We start from the raw sequence: 24899 nt of genomic DNA, 5'->3' as shown, positions 1-24899 counted from the left end.
GGGAATAGACCACCTAATGATATGATAAGTATAGACAATACACAGTAAGAATAATATATTTTCAGATAGTAATACTGATAATATAATGCTCCTCATATATAATAAGTAGCTACTATAATATTTATTTATTTATTTAGCTACTATAATTTTTAAATGGGACCATTCACATTTAAATATGAGGCAAAATACATCTGAGTTCTAACTTGTGGTCCTACTGTGCCCATCTTCTCTTGATTCTCCTTGTAGAGCTCTGGAGGGTCCCTGGTTGAAGAAGTTCCCCAGCCCCCCGCCTCCCCCTGCCCACAGTGCAGGAGCCCCACCTCGGTGCTCAGCTCTCCCATCAGCAGGGAGAGGACAGGACACACAGGAACATTCTGTGGCCACAGACTTTGGTCTTGACCTTGGCTCGGACTCCCACGACAGAGCCCATTGGAGGCCTGCAGCGCCACCTGGGGTGCCGCTGGGCAATGGTTCTGGCTCAGCACTCCCTCTCATCTGCTCCCAGGAACCGCTCTAGGGGCCATCCTCAGTTTCCAGAACCCCTCTGCCTTTCAGAGCATTCTCATTCACGCATCTAGGCACCTCAGCATCGCACTGGTGTCTCCGTTCAGCTTCCACTGCCTCTCGGCCTCCCGAGTCCTCTGCCTCTATTCCAGCGCGCCCTCTGTCCACCAGCTGCACCGGGACCCTGCTGAGCACCCCCTGCCTCACTTCGCTGGCTCTTAGTTTCTCTGCTGGCGCCCGTGCCTTGCCTGATGAGCTTGGGGAGGAGGGAGGGATGAGGACACATCTCTCTCACGCCATCATCACTGGCATCACGGTCACAGACTCTACACTGGGCCTCTATTAGCGCATTTCAGCGCTCCGCAGAGGTCTGCCTTCAGGCCAAGCCCCCAGGTCACCCTCCCTGCCACGCAGAAGAGTCCCCTCCTATAGGTCAAGTCTCTGCCCGCCCCCTCACCCCAGCATCACCCCTGTCGGCCCATCCGGCCGGAGCTGGTACCGAGTGGCATCTCTGGAGGGCTCCTGCAGAGGGACCCGGGCCAAAGCTCTGGCATCCCCTTCCCCCTCCGGCTGCCAGCCCCGGCGGCCCAGCCACTGTTGGTGATTGTTAGGGGAGCGCCGGGTGGACAGTGGGCGATTCAGCGAGCAGGCCTTCTGAGCAACAAGCCTTGTGCTGTGCCTGAGCTATTCAGCGTGGGCAGAAAAGGGTAACCTTGGCATGTGGGGCGTGCATATTAACCCTTGGTGACCGGGAACAGTTTGGGGCTCAGGGGGACTTCCTGCACTTGTTCGTCCCCCATCCCAACCTGGGCCAGGTGGGAAAACTGAAGCTCCCATCGCTGTGGCCAGGGCCCCTCTCACCTAAGCCATTCAGGCCCTCAACTTGTCCCCCACCCCGCAAAGGTGGGCTGGGAAGAGACGTTGGAGTGTGGGGAGAAGGAGCCTGTGTCTGGCAGAGAGAGGGAGGCTCTGAAGGTGCACAGTCAGGAATGAGAGACGTGCGATCAGGAGAGGAAAGCCCACCTCACTCGCTCCCGGCACCCCTCCCCTGCCTGTCCCCTAACCTTGCCTGGGTCCGAGCCACCCACCAGGGGCTAGCACCTCCCTGAGGCAGGCTGTGACAGGACATGGGACCATCTGTGCAGGCGGTATGTTTCTGGGGACACAGGTAGGTGGTAAGCTTGGGAGGCAGCAGGCAGAAGTGGCCACCCCCAAATCTTAGAGACCCAGTCACATAGGCTCTTTGGAAGTTGCCCCACATCGGCCCTTCCCTCTGTCCCCTGATCCTCAAAGCGGGGGGGGGGCACCCGACATTCACATTCTAGCCATATGACCCTGAATCCTCACTTGACTTTTCTGAGGCATTATGTCCTTGTTTCTAAAAGGGCATGATGATAGTACCTTTCTCATGGGGATGCTGGGAGGGTTAAGTGAGGTGGTCCCTGGAACCTGACACGTGGTAAGCGCCCAATAGTGGTTAGTGGGGTTCGTACTCCAAGTCAGGGGTTCTGTAGCATGAGCGTTTGCTCAGGAGACACCGTAGGACACTTCCAGATCTTTCTCTCCCAGGTTCTAATCTGTGCTGTGTTCAGTGGGCCATTTTGAGTTAAGCTCTCAGCTGTGCATCTAGTGAAATGATTTCATTTTGGTTTCTTTGACAGTCCCAAGTCATACGTTTTATAGTATTACACTCAGCAAGAAGCCCTCTCCTTCATTGCTATGCCTCCTGATGAGATAATTTCGTTTAGTTTCTGCTCACGTGTTGTTGTTGTTGTTGTTGTTGTTGTTTTTATCCATTTGGGGCTGCGGTCGGGGGAGCCTGACAGTTTTCTTTGTCTATTGCTACAGACAGGTCTCATTTACAAATGTTTGTGAGGTGGTTTGGGGTTCTGTGTTCTTCAAAACTCAGGACCAGAGACACCACTGAAATTTCCTGCCTCCAGGACCCAGGGGAGCAAATCAGGAAGGAACCAACGTTACCTGTGGAGAAGGAAGCAAAGAGTCGAACGTTGCCCTGGGCAAAGGTTCGGTAGTAGGACCAGCTGAGGTACAGCACCAGGGGTGTCCAGATGAGGGGGACAGAGTACCTGCAGGAGGATCCTCAGGGTGAGAAAAATACATGCACAGGGGCTCGACAGGGTTCAGCTTCCCCAGAGACGCATCGCTCAACTAGAGGAAGGAGTAAATGATACCAAAGCATGTGCGGAAAGCATATGGAGACATAGGGCCAAAGGGACACTGCTTTGGGGATGGGGAGAAGAAAAGAAGAGAGAGGCTGTAAGTCTATCTCCTTCTGTCTCTGAAGTGAGTTACTGGCAGAGGAGAATTGCATTCCTGTGGCCAGACTCTGTGCCGCTGGATTGATGCCGACCTCTTGTGGCAAAGAAGCCAATTGCAGGCAAAATTGTTCCCATGGGCTTTCCAGGCTGGAAAACCCTCCTAAGAGTCTGGAATAGAACAGGGGTGGCTGTTCTATTGAGCCTGGGTGGCTCCGTTGGTTAAGCATCTGACTCCATTTCAGCTCAGGTCATGATCTCACGGTTGTGGGATCAATCGTGGTGTTGGGCTTAGCACGAAGCCTGCTTGGGATTCTCTCTCCCCCTCGCTATGCCCCTCCTCCACTCATGCTCTCTCTTAAGATAAATACATAAACTTAAAAAAAAAGAATGAGGTGACATTTAAAGTGGCTTCTGGCTACATGTTAGGTTGCCACTCACTCAATGGATAAACCATGCATAGGAATGGATTGTATCTATGGCATGTTCCACTATCCCCAAGAGTTGACACTACAGCTCTGGGCTCTGGAGAGGGACCCAACTGTCCCTTCCCCTTCTGTATCCGACTGGCGGCAGCAGGAGAGAAGGACAGCCCCACCATGGGCCCAGAGCAGGGCTCACCAGGCAGTCTTGGAGAGGGCCTCGATGAGGTCGGAGTGGAAGAGGCGGATGGGCCTGGTCACTGGCTGGTGGACCCACTCGTCATACTTCTCTCCCAAGTGGCCTACCTGCCACAGCAGGGGCTTCCGCCAGTCTACCAAATCCTGCAAGAGACAAAGTCAAGTGGACTTGATATTCACACCTGTGCACATTCACTCTCCCATTTTCTGGTACGACATCCCAATCTCCATTCCCCACCTGAGCTCACATGATCTGTACCCACCCCTCCACTTCAATGATCCTAGAACTGACCAAGACACTCATCTCAGCCTTCCAGTCACAGAAACGGGATCCAGGACAGGTCCATGACCTAAGCCGGTGCAATGAGCTGTCAGACACCCTTTCTTCCTGCTGGGGTTGCTAAGCTGGCACGGCACGACCCTGGAGTTGCTAGCAGACTTGGTCAACACAGAGGATGGCCAACCTAGGAGCTAGAGACACTGAATCTGGGTCATGACACCCGAGCACCCGGATTCAACCACACCCGAAGACTGAAGTCTCGCTCAGGACTCTTTAGGTCCAGAAGCCTCAGACAACAGGCCTGCTCTCTCAGCTGAAGGTGGGGCAAAAGGTGCAGCATCAATCTGAGGACACAGCTGTGAGGGTCCGTGTCTGCATCGTATAGGCATGTTTAGAATCCAGGCCTGCATGTTGATGAATTGGAGGTGATGTGCTGTTGGAATTCTCCAGTGTTAACTTTGGAACTCTGTATCCGATTGGGACAAGAGTGCTGTGGAGCCTTTATGGTCAGCAACCCAGTAAACCTCACACAAAGTGAAGGCTGTTGGACACCGTTTTGAAGGTCATGGCTGGCAGCCGACACAGGTCTTTTCTTTTTTTTCAACGTTTTTTATTTATTTTTGGGACAGAGAGAGACAGAGCATGAACGGGGGAGGGGCAGAGAGAGAGGGAGACACAGAGTCGGAAGCAGGCTCCAGGCTCCGAGCCATCAGCCCAGAGCCCGACGCGGGGCTCGAACTCCCGGACCGCGAGATCGTGACCTGGCTGAAGTCGGACGCTTAACCGACTGCGCCACCCAGGCGCCCCGACACAGGTCTTTTCTGATAGCACAGCAGTGCTGAAGCCGGAAGTTGCGATGAGATTTTGGTAGGAGAGAGACCCTAAGCTTTCTGTACATCTTTGCTCTTCTCCACTGTAATTTTTATTTCTTTGCACATTTTGAGCATGAACACTTGATGTCACATTGTAGCAAATGATGCATGACTTGCCTTCCACATCTAGCTTTAGTCCCTCAAACCCATGGCCGGGTCGTGGGCATGGACTTACTTTAGATAGGAATGGGAAAAAAGGTCTATGATAGGCATATTAAGTCTGCAATTTTATGAAGTTAGCTAGAGAAAATAAATTATTTGGCCCCTGCAAAAATGAAAACAAAAACAATAAAAAACAAAAAAAAAACTATATTAGTGGGGCACCAGGGTGGCTCACTCGGTTAAGTGTCCGACTTCAGCTCAGGTCATGATCTCGTGGTTTGTGAATTCAAGCCTCACATCGGGATCTGTGCTTATAGCTCAGAGCCTGGAGCCTACTTTGGATTCTGTGTCTCCCTCTCTTTCTGCCCCTCCCCCACTCGTTCTCTCTCTCTCTCTCTCTCTCTCTCTCTCTCTCTCTTTCTCTCTCTCTCTCTCAAAAATAAACATTTAAAAATTAAAGGGGCGCCTGGGTGGCTCAGTCGGTTAAGCGTCCGACTTCAGCTCAGGTCACGATCTCGCGGTCTGCGAGTTCGAGCCCCGCGTCGGGCTCTGGGCTGATGGCTCAGAGCCTGGAGCCTGCTTCCGATTCTGTGTCTCCCTCTCTCTCTGCCCCTCCCCCGTTCATGCTCTGTCTCTCTCTGTCTCAAAAATAAATAAAAACGTTAAAAAAAAAAGTTTAAAAATTAAAAAAAAAAACCTGTAGTAGCAATAAAATAGGCCTTTTCCCTTTTACCATGGGCTTTCTTCTTGATATTGGTCTGGATGATTCATTCATTCACCCATTCAAACTATTATTCATTCAAAAATTTGCTTGATATTTCATATATGTGTATATTTTTATGCAAGCAGCTGGGAAAAAGAAATGGAAATGTAAGAGACCATCTTTGCTTTATATAGCTTAGTGCTTAATTAGAGTTGACTGTAGAGTCAGGCCTAGGTGCAATTCCTGCCCCCATCACTTACTGTGTGACCTTAGGCAAATTACTTGACTTCTCTGAGCCTCAGTTTTCCCAGCTATGAGATGGAAGTAATGATACCTGCATAAAGTGTTCAGCAAGCTAAAACACGCCAGGGGAGGGGCGCCTGGGTGGCTCAGTCAGTTAAACGTCTGACTTTGGTTCAGGTCATGATCTCACGGTTTGTGGGTTCGAGCCCCACATCAGGCTCTGTGCTGACCACTTGCTCAGAGCCTGGAGCCTGCTTCGGATTCTCTGTCTCCTTCTCTCTCTGCCCCTCCCCCACTTGGGCTCTGTCTCTCTCTGTATCTCAAGAATAAATAAATGTAAAACTTTCTAAACAACAACAACAACAACAACAAACACACCAGGTGAGGTAGTTTAGTGGTGATGCAAGCCGACTGAGATTAGAAGGCAGAATGATTGGTACCAACGCCTGGGTCCAGGGTAGGAGAAAGGCCTTGCAGAAAACCTAGGGTTTGGGTTAGAGCCCACAAAGCTTGGAAGACTTGGAAAGAAGAGGGGAAGGGTGCAGGAGGAGATATGGAGTTGAGACTATGACCTCTGGAGGTCAACTCTATGGAGTTGAGACTGTGGCCTATCTGGTATTTTGACACCAGTCTGCAGGGCAGTAGGAAGAAATCTGTTGATGGTCTTAGATGACAGAACACCCAGTACCAGGTCCAGGAGTTGGTACTTTATCCTCCAGGCCAACTGTCTCCAGGGTGGGGATGTATGCATCCCCTAGGGGTACTCAAGGCTGGTCCACAGATGCAGGGAGAAAATTTTAGAGACTCTTTCTGTTTGTGACACATTTATCTCATCTTTAAACCATGTATGGATATTTTCCAATACAAGAGTACATTAGCACTTGCAAATAATTTAGAGATAATTAAAATAGACATGTAATGGACAAGGTGCTCTAAATGTTTTACTCATAGGGATGCAAGATCAAAAAAGCCCGGAAACTGCAGCTCTAGGAAACGCAAAGCCCTTGAAGATTTCTGAGGAGTCCGCATATTGAAGAAGATTAACCTGGGCGCAAATCAGTAAACCACAACCGGTAAAGAACAATGAACTTGTAGTGAGAGACCGCTTTCAAAGCCAGCCATGTATCAGCCATGGGCAAGTGCCTTTACCTCTTGGAGCTCCTAGGCTCTGGCATCTGTAAAGCTGGGTGTGCCCTGATCTTCCACCCACAATAGGAGAGGGGGTCAGATGCGCCCAGTGCATGGTGGGTATCAATAAATCTCCAAAATAAGGGAGTTAGGCAGTATCAGGAAACTAAGAGTGTGTACGTGGAGGAAGAGCACTCGCGCCTGGGACAAGGAGTCAACAGTGATTCAGAGACCTGCTTTCCCGCGTCCCTGGCCGGAACGTCATCCTTGCACAGGCCTCCATGCCAAAGCTGGTGTGGCTTCAGCAGATCCCAGCCCTGCCAGAGGCGAAACGAGCCCCATTGTCACAGCCTTGGAACAGGGTTTAGGGGCCTCAGGGCCAGCAGGGAGTTCACTGGGCCTTCTTTCTGTGCCTGTGACCAGGGAGGAAAGGCCCCAAATCTTTGTGGTTCCTGCCATGTGAACTTGGTGATTCCCAGGTGGTGGCTGCCTTCCTGCTTCTTAGGCTAGAGGATGACTCATGTCAGCCTGGAGCCATCCATCCAGCACCAGTTATACCTGGCGATCACCCAAACCTCACCTGGCCCCAGCTCCCTTCCTGGCCCCAGTCCCCAAGTCTCCTTGACTTTCTCCCTTGGTTCTAGCAGCAGATAGATTCATTGGGTACACACTGTCTCATTCCTTCCATTCCTCTGCCTTAGGTCTCTACACACGCACGTACACAGCACCATCGCCACCAGGAAAAAGAACTGGAGGAACCAGCTAGCGGCCTTTGTTTACACCTTATCTTGCAGCGCCTCCAGAGCCCCACCTCAGAGGAAGCTAAGCCGGGGTCATGGTGAGAGCTTGAGGCTTTGTCCCAATTGCAATAACCTTAGAACTAACATTCACAGGGCATTTGTCATCTGTATATTCATCATGTACCAAGCACGGTTCTAAACATCTTACGTGAATTAAATCATTTGGCCCTTGCCGTACCCCTAACTAGGTAGCTACTATTATTATTGTTATTTTGCAGATGGGAAACGAAAGTGGGTAACTTGCCCAAGGTTGCCCAGTTACATCTTTTTGATGAGTTGGCTCCTTTATCATTGGGAAATGGCCATTTTGGTCCCTGGTAATATCCTTTATCCAAAGCCCACTTCGTCTGATTTTAATAGAGGCACACTGGGCTTTTTTATGCTTGGTGTTTGTACGGTCTATCTTTTCCTACCCTTTTACTTTCCTCTTGCATTTGTCTTTACATTTAAAGAGCATCTCTTGCAGACAGCATATAGTTGGGTTTTGCTTTTTTATCTAGTCAGACAATCTCTGCCTCTTAATTGGAGTGTTTGGTCTATTTACATTTAATGCTGGGTAGGTCTACTACCTTCTTTACTACCTTGTTTTCTATTTGTCTCCTCCACTTTTCTTTCTTGTCTTGTTTGCATTAATCAAGTATTTAAAAATATGCTATATTATAATCTCTATTGGCTTTTTAGCTATGTTTTTGTATTTTTCCTCCAGCTACGCTCTAAGGATGATAATATGCATATTTAACCTACCACCATCTATCTTTTTTTTTTTAATTTTTTTTAATGTGTTTATTTATTTATTTTATTTTATTTTTTTTAAATTTTTTTTTTTCAACGTTTATTTATTTTTGGGACAGAGAGAGACAGAGCATGAACGGGGGAGGGGCAGAGAGAGAGGGAGACACAGAATCTGAAGCGGGCTCCAGGCTCTGAGCTGTCAGCACAGAGCCCGACGCGGGGCTCGAACTCACGGAGTGTGAGATCATGACCTGAGCTAAAGTCAGACGCTCAACCGACTGAACCACCCAGGTGCCCCTATCACCATCTATCTTGAACGAATCCCCTGGATTTTATATGTTCCATTTTTGCATGTTACACACAACACTCTATGCCTGTACACTTAGTTCAGACTTAGCTACCTTAGACAATGAACGTTTCTAGCTATATAGAACACAAGGGTATGGCTGGGCAGGCCTCTCTCTCAGCCTAGCAGTGGTTTGGGCAAATTTTTGCCTGTTGATCCATTTTGCCCTTATTTCATAAAGTGAGTAGAAAACAGCATAGGATTTATAAGCTTAATTCAGTTGAGACACAGGAAGAATGTCTAGGTGAGCAGCAAGCTGGGAATCTAGCCTGAATCTTATACCCAATTGCAAAGGGAACAGAACAAAAGGACAGAGCAGGTGTGGAGAGCTGGTTGTTTACAGGTGGGGTAGATAGGGCCAGCTCCCTCATTCCCCCCCCCCCCCCCGCAACATGGGCATCTCTTGTTTGATGTCCTGTGGCCCACCTGGTCTTTGGACATGACTTAGGTTCCTTCCTGGGTAGGCCAGTGGGCACTGGCCATGTACGAATGGAAGACTTGCTATCTAGAGTTGGTCACAAGGCTGCCTCCGACCTGATCACTGGCCTTGGAGGACCTCAAACCTGGCTCCATGTCTAGCCCACAGTACATTTCTGTGAGGGAGCCCTCCTTGGTGCCAGGGAGGGCCATGTCACTCTGGGGGCTGAGGCACTGCCCTGAAAGGATCCCAAGGAGGCTCATTTTCCCCTCTGCAAACATCGCCCTCAGTCCTCAATAGCCAACACCTATATTTCCACTACTGGAGCATTAGCCACTATTCCAGGGGAAGTAAAGCGAGCCTTCCATGCAAGTATAGAAATCCAGGCCCACTGCCCTCCTCCCCATTTTATGGGTAAGGGCACTGTGGCCCAGAGGGTACAAGTGACTCTTGAGATGGGACTGGTTGGTCCTGGGGCAGGGGTGACCCCGCCACCCCCCCTTCCCTCCACACAATCTCCTAGGAGCTGGGACATTCACCATATGCTCAACCTTCAGTTAGATATACATGCACTGACAGGGTGTCTTTTCTCAATTCTCTTCCAGCCCCAATCCCTGCCCGAGAAAGTGTCAGCTGGATGCTAATGCGTCCAACACTTCTCACTTACTGGGTCATTTCCAACATGGCAGCTGGCTGCGAACTGGTCTTGAGAAGGGAGGATGGTAGAGAGGAGAGCTCAGAATCCAGGGAGATGGGAAGGGTCTCAAAGTAAATTTCACTTCCTCTTCTCCCTGGCAGAGGACGCTTAATCCTCCCATACAAATGGCTCTCTTCCTTCCCCTTCCAAGCTGGCCCCAGGTCCTGGCCCCTCCCCACCTCTATGTCCTGGGGCTCTGCGAAACAAGGAACTACAAGGAAAAAGATCTGCAGCCTTTGTCTGGTCCTGAGTGGGGAAAGGAGGGGGGAACAGACCACTGACCACACTTCCAGTTCCCAGGCATCTGGGGGTTTCCATAGCAACCTTCTCAATAACAAATCCTTTTTCAAATGCGGAACCTGATGCTCAGAGACAGCAAGTCGTTCACTCAGGGGTGCCCAGCTAAAACTGACGGCATGGGTGAGGGTGAGGATGTATCCAGAAACTGTTTGTTGGGGAGGGGGGTGGTCATTTAATGAACTCAAAAATCCTGAGCTACAGCCTGGGCCCCGGAAAACACATGTAAATCGGGATAAATTTGGCCCAGAGTCCTACGCCCCTCCCCCACCCGGCTCTGCCCTTGACCCAAGGGTGGGGGAGGGCTCTCCCGGGCTATGTCTGGAATGCAGCTGCAGCAAGGCCTGCAGGGGGAAAGGGCAGCCTGCTGCCCAGAGGGAGCCTGGAAGGGTTTGCATGCTGCCAGGGTTGGAAGGGAGCCTTCTCTGCTCCCCAGGTCCCCCTCCCCCCAGGCAGCACAGGGGTCTGCTGGCACAGAACTCTTCTGAGGGCCAGCCCCAGCTCAGGAGTGGCAAACTGGGAATCTGCTCTTCCCCGGACAGGGCACATGTGGGGAAAGGGGACGGCAAGCAGCTCCTCCCACCTCTGCAGCCATAACCTAAGGCAATTGTTTAAAGAAATGTCCACCCCAACCACAGAGCTGCTGAGCTCATAGCTCCAGGGATGGCTTCTGAGCCAGAAAGGTGGGGGATGGGCTTCTAACCAGCAGCGGCCAGTGGGGAGGGGAGTGAGGGCTAGAAGCTCTACAAGAATCCTGGCCACTGTTCCTTTATCCTTGTCACAGGTCCCCTGGGCTCAGACTTCATGTCCGTTATCCTACATAAGTTGCGATTTTGAGAACTGGAGCCTGACATGGTCCCATTTTACAGGTGAGGAGACTGAGGTCAGATGCTCAGTGGTATATGCTGCAGGGGGGACGTGCGCCCAAGCCAGCGCAGCTCCAGAGCCCGAGGTCTCAAAGGGCCAGGAGGCCTCCTATCAGCTGGCTAGGCGCCGCGGTGACTGTGAATTCGTCAGCACAGAGCCTTTGAGGGTCCCACAGGAGGCCTTACGGGGTGCCTGAAGGCCTGTCCTGTACAGTCTAACTGGGGGTTCCCAGCTGGACAAGCTCAAACCCACAAAGGCAGTTGTGGACCACCCACCTCCACCCTATACCCCCGGGGGAAGTGGTGGCCTTCCCCCATGAGGGTTCAGAGATGAGAGTGGTTGGGGAGCAGGAGGTGAGGGCCAGACCCCAGGGAGAGAGGTTTGGCCATGTCATACAGAAAGCCAATGGGAACTCAATCCTCAAGGCTGAAGAACCCAGAGGGGACCTGCCCTGCCCCCACCCCCATCCCAAAGCAAGTTGGGCTCTTCTTTAACCCTTTCTATACCCTTTCCTACACTCTGGGCAGCCTGGCTTTCTTGACACCTATCCTGGGGAGGGTCAAGGTGAGACAGGAGGCCCAAGGAGACCCAAGGTGACCAGGGGACAGAATGCTGGGTGGTGAGCCAGGCCTGCACCCACAGTGTTGAGGTTGACCCTTCCCCAGATGTGGGCTGGCCAAGGGGCCCTTGTCTGATCCAGGGGCTATTCTCCCCAGTTCTCAGTGACATATCCGGGTGTGCTGAAAAGCTAAACCCATGCAGCCAACGTCAACATCTTTGTAGGCGCAGGGGCACCCCGGAGCAGCCCCTGATGCCGAGGGTTATGTGTGTGGGGACGTGTGTATAGACCTAAGGTTAGAGAGCTTCCCAGTGCTTATTGCTTCGTGACACACCTGGATGGATGGTTCTACCGGTTTCTTAGGGGAAGAGAGTGGGCCTCACCCCCTGGTAGCCTGTGGAGCTAGAGCACTTCTGGCTCGGCTCAAGGCAAGATGGGAAGGAAGACTATACCTCAGCCTCCGCCCTCCCTTCTGCCCTCCCCTCCCCCAGTACAGGCCTCAGGGTCTTATTCTTGGCCAGCTGTCAGGGTGGAAGGGGCCCAGGACACATGGAAGGAACAGGTCAGGGGAGGGGGCTCAACAGCCCTATGGTTACAGGCAGGACCACTGAGCCAACCAGCAGAGTCACTTGGGACAGGAGCCCTCAGCTCTTCCTCATTAGTAAAACCAGGATCATTTTTTTTAAACTTTATTTGTTTTGAAAGAGAGAGGAAAAAAGACAGAGAGAGAGAGAGAGAGAGAGAGAGAGAGAGAGAGAGAGAGACAGCATGAGCAGGGGAGGGACAGTCAGAAAGACAGAATCCCAAGCAGGCTCTAGTCAGCACAGAGCCCAACACAGGGCTCGAACCCACGAACCATGAGATCATGACCTGAGCTGAAATCAAGAGCCAGAGCTTACCTGACTGAGCTACCCAGGTGCTCCAAAGCAGGATCATTCTAATCCTTATCTTGTCCTGGTGTTCAAATGATTGGATCAGACAAAAGACAATGTATATAAAGTGCTCAGCCCGGCATCTGGCACTTGGTAAGAGCTCAATGAAGAAGCGTTAATTCAGGGCTAACTCCGCTTCCCCGGGGGGATCTGGGGCTGGGAACTTTTGCAAACCCCTCGAATCCCTCCAGTTCTGATTCTTGGGAGGCTGGCCCCCAAAGTGGGGAGGGTGGAGGAGGCTGGGGGTGCAGAGAGACTGAAATGGACACAGTCGAGCGGTGAAAAGAGGCAGTGGAACAAATAGGACAGGTGCATCTGGAAGCCAGGAGCAGTGGGCGGCTCCAGCCGTCTATACGGAGACAAGCTCCAGGCTGGCTGGGTTCCAGAACACGGGGAGAGACATGCAGGGGCTAGTGTAGGGTGAGGAGCTACAGTGTGGTTTCTCATCCCACAAGGAAGCTGGGCATGACTGAGTGATCCAGTGAATGATTTAGAAATTGTTCCAGTAAAATCCCATGCAGAGCCTGAAAGTCAGCCGATATTGCACCTGTAAGCAGGGCAAGGCACCCTGGGCTTGCTTCCCGGCCCTTTCAGAACCTTCCGCCCTTTGCCCAGGTACCCCCACCTCAGTTTCCCCTCACTCTTTCCAGAACAGCCCACTCTGTCCTCCAGCTTCCAGGCCCTTCCTTAGCAGCCCCCCAGAGGGGCTCCCTTGAACGCAAAACACGAAGGGTTAACTTTGGCAAGTCCTGCCCTAAGAGCGGTGTCCAAGTCCCCGCCAGGCCCGGGACCCCGGCTAAGTCAAAGCGACTGCCCTGTGGGCCTCTCTCCTCAGCTCCTCAAGGTCCAGACCCAACGGACGCCCCCAAGCCCCTGGCCTGGGGCAGAAACAGGTGTAGGGTCTAAATCAGACCAGGGGCTTAAGGGCTCGCCCAGCCTCTCCACTCCCCCAAAGGGACTGGGATTGAACCTGTGGTAGACGAATGCAAAAATAAGGAAAAGCGGGGCACCTGGTTCAGTCAGATGAGCGTCCGACTCTTGATGTCAGCTCAGGTCATGATCTGACCTGGTTCGTGAGATTAAGCCCCGTGTGGGGCTCTGCAGTGACAACGCTGAGCCTGCTTGGGATTCTCTCTCTCCCTCTCTCTCTCTCTGCCCCTCCTCAGCTCACGTTCTCTTTTTCTTTCTCTCTCTCTCAAAATAAATAAATAAACTTAAAAAAAAAAAAAAAGAAAAAGCAAGCCAGGCACTGTTCACTCTCCCTGGGAAGCCCAGCTCTCCAGGCTGACCCCCACTGCTCCCAGTGGGGCTGGGGGCCCCTTCCCAGGGCAGGTCTCCAAGCCCTCTCTCAGCCGGAGACACAGGAGGAGGGGGGAGGAGGAAGAGAGAAAGTGTGTGAAAGAATGACAGAGGGGCAGGGAAGGTGAGTCAGGCTAGGCTGCCAGGAGCCAGGAGCAGGCCCTGGGAGGGGAGGAGGAGGGAGGCCTCTCTTCCACTCTGGTGGGGAGCGGGGCTGGTGGGGAGCGGGGCTGGTGGGGAGCGGGGCTGGTGGGGAGCGGGCATGGGGCACACGGAGGAACAGGACTTGATTTCCCCTCCCCCTGCCACGTACAGTGACAGGGCTGGAGTCAGCCTTGAACCTGCAGCCTGGGGAGACTGAGAGGGCCCTGCCCCAGGGCGGGGCTGGCAACACAAGATCCCCTTGTCCCCTGGGGTGCCGGGGTGGCCCAGTCTGTTAAGCGTCAGACTTTGCCTTGGGTTGTGTGTTCATGGTCCGGTTCGTGAGTTTGAGCCTGCGTTGGGCTCTGTGCTGACAGTGTGGAGCCTGCTTGGCGGGGTAGGGGTGGGGGGCGGGACTCCTCCTCTCTCTGCCCATCCCCGGCTCTCGCTCGCGTGCTCTCTCTTCAAATAAATAAATAAACTTAAAAAAAAAAAAAAAAAGAACCCCTTGTCCCCAGCCAGCCTCCCTTGGCAGTCCCCTCCCTTCCAGGATCATTCTCTCTGATTCTCTCTTGCCGCGGTGCCACTGGGCTGCCCACATCCATCCAGTCCTGGTTGGCTCTCTCTTTATTGCCTTTCCTACACTCAACCCTCCAGGCCAAGCTCACGGTTCCCAAGCATCCCTCTTCGCTGCTCCTTTCCAGACCACCCGGCCGCTGAGCCCTGAGCTGGACACTCGCAGCTCACTCTCTGGGCCTGCCCTCATCCCCACACCCTCCCCCCCTTCAGCTGCTCCTGTTTTTCCAGGATGAGGCCCTGACGCCACAGCTTCCGGGGTCCCTGTCCCATTCAAGCTGGCTGTCTCTCCATCTGTCCTACCCATGTGCAGAACAAGTCCAAGCCCCCAAAACTTCCAGAGAAGACACCCAAGGGGCGTCTTTGCCATGGGCTGAGGGGCTCCCCCAGAGGCAGTGGCAGTTCCCATGTGACAGCTGCTGTCTCCGGGTTCCCGGGGTCCTTCCTGAAAGGGGCCCAGGAAACAAGCAGCTTTGTGGATCCTCCCCACCTCTGGCCACCTATGTTCTCTGGGTGTGCTTCTCACATCTCCCCAAGTTGTAATAACTGTTGGCCGGGATGCTCGGTCCTCCCCAGCAGGTTGTGTGCTCCTTGGGGGCGGGGGCCTGTCCTGTTGTCTCCTGACCCCGGTGTCCAGCACAGGTAGGGGACATTCATGGATGTGCACGGTGGTGTCTATTCCAGGCTTGGGACAGTTCCACAACCCAGGTTGGAGGGAAACGGCGCTCAAGTCTGGTTCCCCCCAGATCTCCCAGGTGATACAGCTTCTACCCCTGTTCCACTGAACGACCTCACTTCCACTGTGACCCGTCAGCTCATCCAGGATTCCTCAAACCGGCATGTGTGACCCGCTTCATCACAGCAGGAGAGGTCAGGTGCCGCAGATGGATGTTGTAAATGGTGGCAGCTGTCTCCCCCAGGGCCTCAAGGCTCCCCCCCCCACCCCTCCCCTGCATGGGCTGGTGACCCCTGAGAGTGATTATTAGCGCCTGGGGGCAGCTCTGCCCTGCAGGCCGGTCAAGCTGGGTTTGTCTGGACCTTCTGAACTTGTCATTGTGTTCTTCTCAGCCCCAGGCTCTGTGGGAGACCACCCTCTGGGGTGTTTGGTCTGAAGAACCCCCGTGTGCGCAGTTTCCCCACACCCACCACCTCGGCTCTGGTTTGCTTTCGCGCTATGAACGTCTGCTTCCCCATCTCAACCCTCCTGGGAGGATGTCACAAACGCGCACAGCCTCTGGCTCCACACACTCCCGCCTCGGCCCCAGGAGCCCCCGATCATCTCCCAGCCCTGCCCTCTGCCAGCTACCTTGTCCCAGTCCACCACTTTGAACTTTGGCTCCATCAAAGGGTCTGTCTTCTGAGTGTTCACAGAGGCCACAGTCCCATTCTCCATGGAGCCCTGGGGAGAGAAGATACAGGTGGTTATCTATGGTGCTGGGGTGGGAGTGGGGGGAAGGGAGCAGGGAGCCAGCCCAAGGCGAGGCAGCCCACAGTGACGAGAGCCTCTTGCTGGGGCAGGGTGGGCGGAAATCAAGGACACCGAGTGCATCTGAAAATAGGTAGACGCTACTTGTGTCGGTCGTTCTCCGCAATTTTCTCCTCCTTTTAAAGAATAATTTCTGTAAGAACAAGAGGCAGAAAGGTATGGGAGAGAAAAAAAGCTGGCAGAGAGGCTGTAGGAAGTTAGAGCCATCAGTGGGTATGCTGTGGGCAAGGGAGTCCCCGCCAGCCTCTCTCTCTAGGTCCCTGGCAGGTGTCAGGCAGAGGGAGGCACAGGGTGGCACCCTGGGCACCTGGTAGGCTCACTGTGCCGTTCCAGTGACCACCGCACCTCCCTCCCTTCCCAGGAATTGCAGAGCCCGTGGGTCACAGGCTGGGGCAGCTAGGTCCACATGCCCATAAGAAATGCAGCCCAGAGAAGAAGACGGTCCCTCTAGGAGCTCCCATGTGTGGGTCAGCAGCTGTACATGGGGCAGAACTGGCAGAGAGGTGCCCAGATGGGCTCAAGGTGAAATCGAAGTCGCAGAGAAGCCAAGTCAGAAGGAAATGGAATTGTGGAATGTACCAGGAAAGTCACATGGCTGCAGCTGGCCCTGACGTCATGGGGTGGTGGTGAGGAGGCTGGGGAGGGCAGGAGAGAGGTGGGGAGAGCAATGCCACTGGGAGGCCTGCCCTCAGATGCCCTGTGACTAAAGCATACTGTGGTGCTGGTGACCGTGGTGGGGACCCCGGAAGCAGGGTACTTGGCAAGGACTGAGGAGCCGAAGCAGCCCTCTGGGGTTTCTATTGGCACAGTTCTTACGTTTTTGCTTCCAAACGAACCAAGAGAAACTGGGGGTGACGGCGAAGCTGGAATTCTCTGGGGAAACCCATATCAACCCAAGTAAAAGTAGACTTCTGTGGTCCTGTCTTGGGGTGGATATGTCAGTGTTTTTAGTCTGGGTCACCGTACTGATACCTGAATTCTTTCCTTTCCTTTCCTTTCCTTTCCTTTCCTTTCCTTTCCTTTCCTTTCCTTTCCTTTCCTTTCCTTTCCTTTCCTTTCCTTTCCTTTCCTTTCCTTTTCTCTTTTCTGTTCTCTTTATTTCTCCCTTCCTTTCTTTGCTTTCCTTCCTTCCTTCAATGTTTTTAAAGTTTATTTATTAATTTATTTAGAGAGAGCACACACAGTGGTGGGGCAGAGAGAGAGGGAGAGAGAGAGAATCCCAAGCAGGCTCTGCGCGGTCAGCACAGAGCCGGATGCGGGGCTTGAACTCACGAACTGTGACATCATGACCTGAGCCAAAATCAGGAGTCAGATGCCTAACCGACTGAGCCACCCAGGCACCCCTTGAATTCTTAGAAAAGGATCTTGGGGCACCTGGGTGGTTCAGTTGGTTGAGCATCTGACTTCGGCTCAGGTCATGATCTCACGGTTTGTGAGTTTGAGCCCCCCATTGGGCTCTGTGCTGAGTGTGCAGAGCCTGCTTCATATCCTCTGTCTCCCTCTCTCCCTGCCCCTCCCCCACTTGCTCTCTCTTAAAAATAAACATTAAAAAATTATAAAAAAGGATCTCGAATGACCTCTTAAGGTCAAGGAAGAGTGGATTTCATAGCATATTGTACAATGAAATTCCCTAAATATCCAATACAAATGTCACATAATAAACTCGTCCCTTCTAGTTCTGTTCTACCCTCAAAATACCCTGGAGCACCCCCAGTCACCGAGCTATTGATTCTCCCTTCCTCTTGATAGTTATTTTCTCCAGGGCACCCCAAATCCTTTCTTAAAATTTTTTTTAACATTTATTTATATTTGAGACAGAGAGAGACAGAGCATGAACAGGGGAGGGGCAGAGAGAGAGGGAGACACAGAATCGGAAGCAGGCTCCAGGCTCTGAGCCATCAGCCCAGAGCCCGACGCGGGGCTCAAACTCACAGACCGTGAGATCGTGACCTGAGCTGAAGTCAGACGCTCAACCGACTGAGCCACCCAGGCACCCCCCCCCCCAAATCCTTTCTTAATTGTATAATCTGACCCTTCTCTGCACCCCCACATCCACTCACTGCAACCCCATCGGTCCCTCTCAATAAAACAGAATGCTGGTCTTGGGGACCTGCCCGCCCATCTCAAACAGGGAACGAGTCAGCACACGTATTATCATTTAATGTTTCTGTGCTACGCTTTTCACACATCCCTGAATGGCAGACACAAACCGGAAGCAGAAGAAAGGGCCATCCCCCTCACGGCCCTGGGCCGTGTCCAACCCGTGTTTCTGCTCACTCAAGTCTGGACTGTTTCCTGAGATTTCCAGTCCTTGGAGAAGTCTTCTTTCTGCCCAACTGGCTGCCTCCGATTTTCCAGGAGTCGCTCCTGGTTCCTTCCCTCTAGGACTGTGCACGCTTTCTCCTTTTCACCTGCGAGGCTCACACCTATTTGAGGCTACGCAACGCCCTAGCCCTCTGTCATCTGCTTTTCCTCAAGACCCTCTTAGCACGTAACAGGGTCTCTCAGCGTAAGGGTTGGCCGGCTGTTCCTCGTCTAAGGCAGATGTGATGGGGCCAGCACAGAACCCAGCAGCGTTCACGCCTCCCTGGTGTGGAACGTGAGGGGGACTGAGCTCCCGCCGGCCCTTGGGGACTGCCATGCGACGCACACACGTTCACTTAGCTTCCACCCCCCCTTGAAGCCTTTCGTATGGACGTCTGCTGCTGGCATCGTGTGGAGAGCTGGTGTGGCCCGGGAGGTGGTTTGGACCGGCACACCTGTTCGCTGGAGGGCCCCAAAAGATACGTGATGAGGGTCGGGACGCCCAGAAGAGCAATGAAGGACAAAGCAGCAGGCAGCAGGAAACAGAGAAAGACCTGCAAGGGGGAGTTTGCAGGGACCGGAAGCCCTGGCTCCTCACCAGCTTCCTCTTCGGGGCTGATGGTCTCAGCGCGGCACCACCGCGGCCCCTGCCTCTTCCCTCACGTCTTTCCTCCCACGCGGCTCTCATCCACAGCCACCGTTTTCATGCATTCATCCGGCCACACACGTCTGAGCATCCACGATGTGCCTCAGCGTCAGCCCAGAAGACTCCCCATCTCTATCTCTCTGACCCTGGCCCCACTCCTTGCCTCCGGAGGATGTTCCCGACTACCCACATTATGGTCTAACCCAAAGCCCTGCTGTCCCCTGTCCCCTCTGACACCACTTCCCCAAAGCGAACAGAGAATCACCCCCTGTAAATCGGCTTATGGTTGACTTCCCTATATTTAAAATCTTTCCCCTGTATTTCCAAACTGCTCTGCTGTCACGCCCTTCGATCTAACTCTAATTTTCCCCTCTAGCCAGCTTTTTCCTTCTCGAATGTCATCCTTCCAGGATGATGACAAAGGTGAATATTCACAAATGCTTCCTCTGTGCCCAGTCCTTTAATCTTCAAAACGACTGTATGAACAACTATATCATCTCTCATTTGCCAACTTTTTCTTATTTTTGTAAATATTTATTTATTTTTGAGAGAGAGAGAGAGAGAGAGAGAGAGAGAGAGAGAGAGAGAGAGAGAGCGCAGAGAGAGAAAGGGAGACAATTCCAAGCAGGCTCCACATTGTCAGTGCAGAACCCGACGCGGGGCTCAACCCCCACACACCATTAGGTCACGACCTGAACCGAAATCAAGTCAGACGCTCAACAGACTGAGTCACTCAGGCGCCTCTCATCTGTCAATTTAAAAAAAAAATACTGTCGATGTGTCCCCCCTGCCTCAGTCGGTACTTATAATTTCCTGCCTCCTGCTTGGGCAACGTACGTTTGGACAATTATATCATTTGTGCAATGGATCCCAATAGGGCAGGATATATTTCCTCTTTCTTACGGTGCCTAGGATGGGCTCCTGGAAATATTAGGTGCTCCACTCATTATTTCTTGAATGCACCACGTTTCAATGTTCTTTGCGAAACGGCCAGGGTTCCCTGAGGGTCAGGCAGTAGGGGGGCGTGGCCACCGGGGGCGTGGCTGCCGGGGGCGTGGCTGCTGGGTATAAAGTCCCGAGGCTCCACAGGGCTCCTGCTTCCTGAGAATGTAAAATAAACCTTAGATGAGACAAGTGGCCCGGGACACTGAGCACACCTTCTTAAAACGCCACTCTGGATAGGGCAGTGCCCAGATACAAGGGTCAAAATTACAATAATCCGAGCCATATATTCTTGGCGCTCTTTGGCCAAGTACACGTGTTAAGCAGAATTAAAAGTGAGTCAGACTTACACAGGAGTGCTAGCATTTTATTTTGCCAAATAAAAATATTTTTTAGGGGTACCTGGGTGGCTCAGTCTGTTAAGCATCCGACTTTAGCTCAGGGCATGATCTCAGAGTTCGTGAGTTCAAGCCCAGCATTGGGCTCTGTGCTGTCAGTGCAGAGCCTGCTTTGGATCCTCTGTCCCCTGTCTCTCTGCCCCTACCCCGCTCTCTCTCTTTCTCTCTCTCTGTCTTAAAAATAAACATTAAAGGGGCGCCTGGGTGGCGCAGTCGGTTAAGCGTCCTACTTCAGCCAGGTCACGATCTCGCGGTCCGTGAGTTCGAGCCCCCCGTCAGGCTCTGGGCTGATGGCTCAGAGCCTGGAGCCTGTTTCCGATTCTGTGTCTCCCTCTCTCTCTGCCCCTCCCCCGTTCATGCTCTGTCTCTCTCTGTCCCAAAAATAAATAAACGTTGAAAAAAAAAAAAGTTAAAAAAAAAAAAAATTAAAAAAATTTTTTTAAGTACCATCAGCAGCATTTCATAAATGAACGAAAATTTCAACACCAAATAGGTAGGAAACACATACTTTCATAATGAAAGACAGTTCTTCCTAAGGAAGGACATTTGGCAACTTTACATTTACTTTTTTTTTAAAGGGACCTATTTATAAATATTTATTAATGCAGAAAAATTACAACCTAAAATTTTGTTTTGTGAGAACTAATTGTGCATAATTATTTTCTTGATTCAAACTGGCCTGTGTGGGGCTCTCTCATCTACACGTGACAGGAAGTAGACTCAATGTCTACACGTTCCACTTCCAAGGTTTTCTTAAAAATTAGAAAAAACCCAGTTTCACAGACAGGTGTGTGGGCTTCCAATGGAAACAGAACTTTTACTTTTTTTTTTTTCATTCAACTGGAAAAATCCTAGATGAAAATAGGGAAGTGGGAGAGAGCCACGCCCATGGCATGGCCAGAGCACAGCGGCTGGGGATTCCCTCGAGGGGCGCCTGGGTGGCTCAGTCGGTTGAGTGCCCAGCTCTTGATTTCGGCTCAGGTCATGATCCCAGGGTCATGGGAATAGGGCTCCATGCTGAACTTAGAGCCTGCTTAAGATTCTCATTCATTCTAATTCCCTCTCTCTTTCTCCCCCTCTCCTCTTTGCCTCTCTCCCTGGTTTACATTCCCTCTCTAAAGTAAAAAAAAAAAAAAAAAAAAGATGGGTCCCTTGAACCCTGGATCAGGCCAGTGAAGGCTGGCAAGGGGGGGGGGGGTGCGCTGCCCATGGAGGAGGAGGGCAAGAGGGAGGGAGGAAAGGGAGCAGGCATCCTTCTTCCTTTCCATCTCCTCCCTCCTTCTGGGACCCCAGCTTCCTCTCCACTGGAGAGTCCTGGAGCCACCAGGTAGCAATGTCATGGGTGACATGCTCTCGGCAAATAAGTTCCAGACTGACCACGCATAAGCCAGGTGCTCTCTGGGTGGCCTCCTCAGGACCACACCCCTCCTTGGCAGACGCCCAGGTTATTAATCACAAGACTGTACACACCTCTGGTCCGGGAGGAGACTTCAAGGGGAGTCAGCACGCTGGTAGCACCAGGAGCAGATACACTTGGGGAGCAGGAAGTGTCCTCTAGCGTGTCTTTCGTCGACTATTTTTCTCGAGTCCAGCTGTGAGACTTCCAAGGCCTCAGCGCCTTTACCCCCACAAACAGGACAAAGACCCTCCCGAAGAAGGGCTTCCACCCCCACTCTGGAGGCTGCTCCCATCTGACCCTGGGCGCGGGGGTTCCAGGAACGGGTCCTCCTGGGAGCCGCTGCCCCGCACGCACTGGTCTGGGCCACATTTTCCAGCCTTCCGTGCCCCAGTGTTTATTTTATAGTTGAGCCGGGCTCACCCTTGAATTCCACAGGCAAACACCATCCATGAATCAGAAGTGTGTAAAGGTCGTTCCTGGGAACTAGGGTACAAGCTGAAGCGTTAAAAAATATTTTTTTTAAAAAGTTTCTTGGAAACTTCCACAATGCATTATTTAAAAGACTCTCCCGCTCCTGGAAGCAAGCCAGAGAGATCTTTAAAAACCGAAATGCGTCAGAGAGGGAAGAGCACGTGCGTTCTTTTCCAGTATTTGGAAACCGTTCTGCCTTTGGGCTGAACAAGTTTCAGTGTTTTGGTAAAGGAGGGGAGAGGTAGGTAGTCAGGCTCTCAGTGGCTTTTGTGAGAGTGGTCGGCGCAAGTGCGAATGAGTGTAGTTTGACAGGGGGTGTGCGGCCCACCTGTGGAAGGCGACAGCTTCCTCGGAGGGTCTGCCTGGAGGACACGGGTGGCTGTGGGGCAGCAAGAATGGAGTGGAACACCCGCCTCCTCGTCCTGGCATCCTTCCCCCCCTGTGAAGGGGGCAGGAGACATGGCTAGAGGCACTTTAATGGCCAGGTCCAAGGCTGTTTGAGAAGAGCCTGATGGCCGGAGCAGGGTGGTGCTCCAGCGGTGGTGAAAGCATCTCACTCTCCTGCATTTCCCCGTAACGGTCTCCCGAGCTAGAACGTGAGCTCCATGAGGGCAGAGGTTCGCTGTCTCGCTCACCTCTAGGTCCCCAGATGATGGCACAGGGTCAGTATTCGTGCTTGTGGGATGACACATTAATGCGTACATGGTGGCCTGCTGAGGCTCTAGGGGCCCAGGCCTGAAGAGGCCACGGAAGTGTGGGCGGGGCAGGTGGAAAGAGAGCTCCCCGATGCCTTCCAAACCCTGTGTGTACTTAGCAAGAGATGGTCAACGTGCTCAAGAATGGCTGATGTGATCGGCCAAGGAGACCCGGTAGGCAGGCCCCGCCCATTCTGAGGTGAGAAACTCTGAACGTGTTGGGAAATATGGCGGCAGTGGCAGGAGGGCGTTTCCATCTCCTCAGATCCTCCAGCCCCTGTTCAAAGCTGCAAGGAGAGAAGCCGGTGGGACAGCAGTGCCAGCCCTAGCTTCTCCCAGGGCAATGCCAGTTCCTGGCTAATCAAGAGGCATTATATCCAAGCCTCGGCTCTCCTCTCGTGGAGAGTCCTATGGACACAACTGCCCCTCCTGGGTTCTATCCTCCTCCGTCCTCTCTCACACTGAGTTCAGCAATCTCAGACCCCAACTCAGAGAGGACCCAGGAGTCACTCCTGTCGGCTCCCTAAGGTTCCAGCCAGTGCCCGCGACACCCGTCTCTCAGGGAGGTAGTCCTGGGGGGCAGCCTGGGACCGGGGGAACAATCTGGGGCCAGCCTCTAGTTCTAGAGGCTGCAGATTCACCTCTAGACTAAGGGGCATGGTTCTAGACCAGGCTCCATTACCAACTTGCTATGTGACCTGAGGATCCTTCTCTAGCAACAAGAAACCGCTTAGGCCTGACAGGGCATCCCGAGTTCCTGCCCTGCCCTTAGAGGTTGGGCCGGTGACACCAATGAGTGAAGTGGGCAAAGTGTGGTTCGTAACATAGACTCATTTTGTTTGCATAAAAACACGTGGGGATATTCTTCACCTCCACAGGGAAAAACGCTCACTCTCATTTTTAAAACATGAGGTGCCGAGACACAAACAAACAAAAAACAAAACCGTGAGGCACCTTTTTGCTAGAGATGAAAGAAACATGGGAAATGCAGCAGGAGCAGAAACCAAGGGTCATGGTCACTTGGTCTTGAATGGAGTGGACCTCAGGAAGCCTGAGGGGGTGCGCCCCACCGAAGGGGGAGCAGCCGTGACTCAGGTCCAGGTCAGGTGAGGAAGGAGCTGAGTGTTGCAGACCTCCCCGTTTCTAAGAAAAGCTGGAAAACTAGATATTTGTGTGAAATTTCCAGATTTTAAGATTTGTTTTGCATTTAAAACCAACAGACAAAGGATGTGGGCTAAACCGCCCTGAGTGCAAACGCAGCCCCCGGTCTGCCGGGTTGAAGTGCTGGGCGAGCTGCGGCCCTCCGCCTCACGGTACAGCCACAGAGAAGGATGCGCGTGGACAGCCAAGAGCAGGGGTTTTGTTCTCCCGTGCAAGGCCCAGAACACGGACTCTGCACCCGCGTGGGGCAGGCCTACAGCCAGCTGTATCAAGGCCCTGAGTGGATTGGGTGCCAGGGCCCCAGCAAGGTTCACTGCAGGGTGACCGTCAGCCTCCTCCCCGCCTCCAGTCTAGCAGAGCGGACTCCAAGAGGAAGCCAACTATTGGTTCTCTTTCCCCATGTGTGGCTGGAAAGGAGACAAAATCTGTGACGGTGTGAAGGAATCACAGCGGAGACACGGGCCGGGCCCCAACGGTGTGACCTACGGGGCCTCCTTTCCCAGTACAGAGGTCTGGTACGGGTTGAACTATGCCCCCTCCCAATTCATATATTGGAGGGCTAACCCCCAGTATTTCAAAACGTGACCTTATTTGAAAGTAGGGCCATGGTAGAGGTGATTAGTTAAAATGAGGTTCTAATCCTATACGATCTGTGTCCCTATAAAGAGGTGAAATCTGAAGAGCAGGGAGGACACCACGTGAAGGCAGGGACGGGGGGTGAAGCACCTACAAGCCAAGAAACTCCAAAGATTGCCAGAAATCCCCCAGGGGCTAGGGAGCGGCCTGGAACCCGTGCTCCCACCCAGCTCTCAGCGGGGACTAACCCTACTACCGACAGCTTGATCTAGAGCTTCTAGCCTGCAGAACCACAAGACAATAAATCCCTGTTGCCTAAGCCACCCAGTTTGTGGGACTTTGCGACCCTAGCAAACTAGCACGAGGCCTGAACCAGGTTCCCCCGGGATGGAGACAAGACCACGGAAGGAGAAGGAATTGAGCCAGAAA

At 52.7% G+C, this 24899-nt stretch overlaps 1 protein-coding gene across 1 annotated transcript in view; it reads right to left on the bottom strand.

The window, feature by feature from the left end:
• Positions 1 to 24899, bottom strand: part of FA2H (fatty acid 2-hydroxylase) — a 55225-nt gene that overhangs the window by 11868 nt on the left and 18458 nt on the right. The window contains exons 2-4 of the mRNA XM_030299237.1: positions 15699 to 15791; positions 3402 to 3544; positions 2485 to 2591 (exon numbers count right to left, since the gene is read on the bottom strand). Coding sequence (XP_030155097.1) covers positions 2485 to 2591; positions 3402 to 3544; positions 15699 to 15791 — 343 coding nt within the window. The remainder of the gene's footprint in view (positions 1 to 2484; positions 2592 to 3401; positions 3545 to 15698; positions 15792 to 24899) is intronic.

Source organism: Lynx canadensis, chromosome E2, assembly GCF_007474595.2.
Source record: "Lynx canadensis isolate LIC74 chromosome E2, mLynCan4.pri.v2, whole genome shotgun sequence".
Classification (NCBI taxonomy): domain Eukaryota; kingdom Metazoa; phylum Chordata; class Mammalia; order Carnivora; family Felidae; genus Lynx; species Lynx canadensis.
The sequence above is the reverse complement of the archived record's forward strand: the minus strand, read 5'-3'. Positions and strand labels throughout refer to the sequence as shown.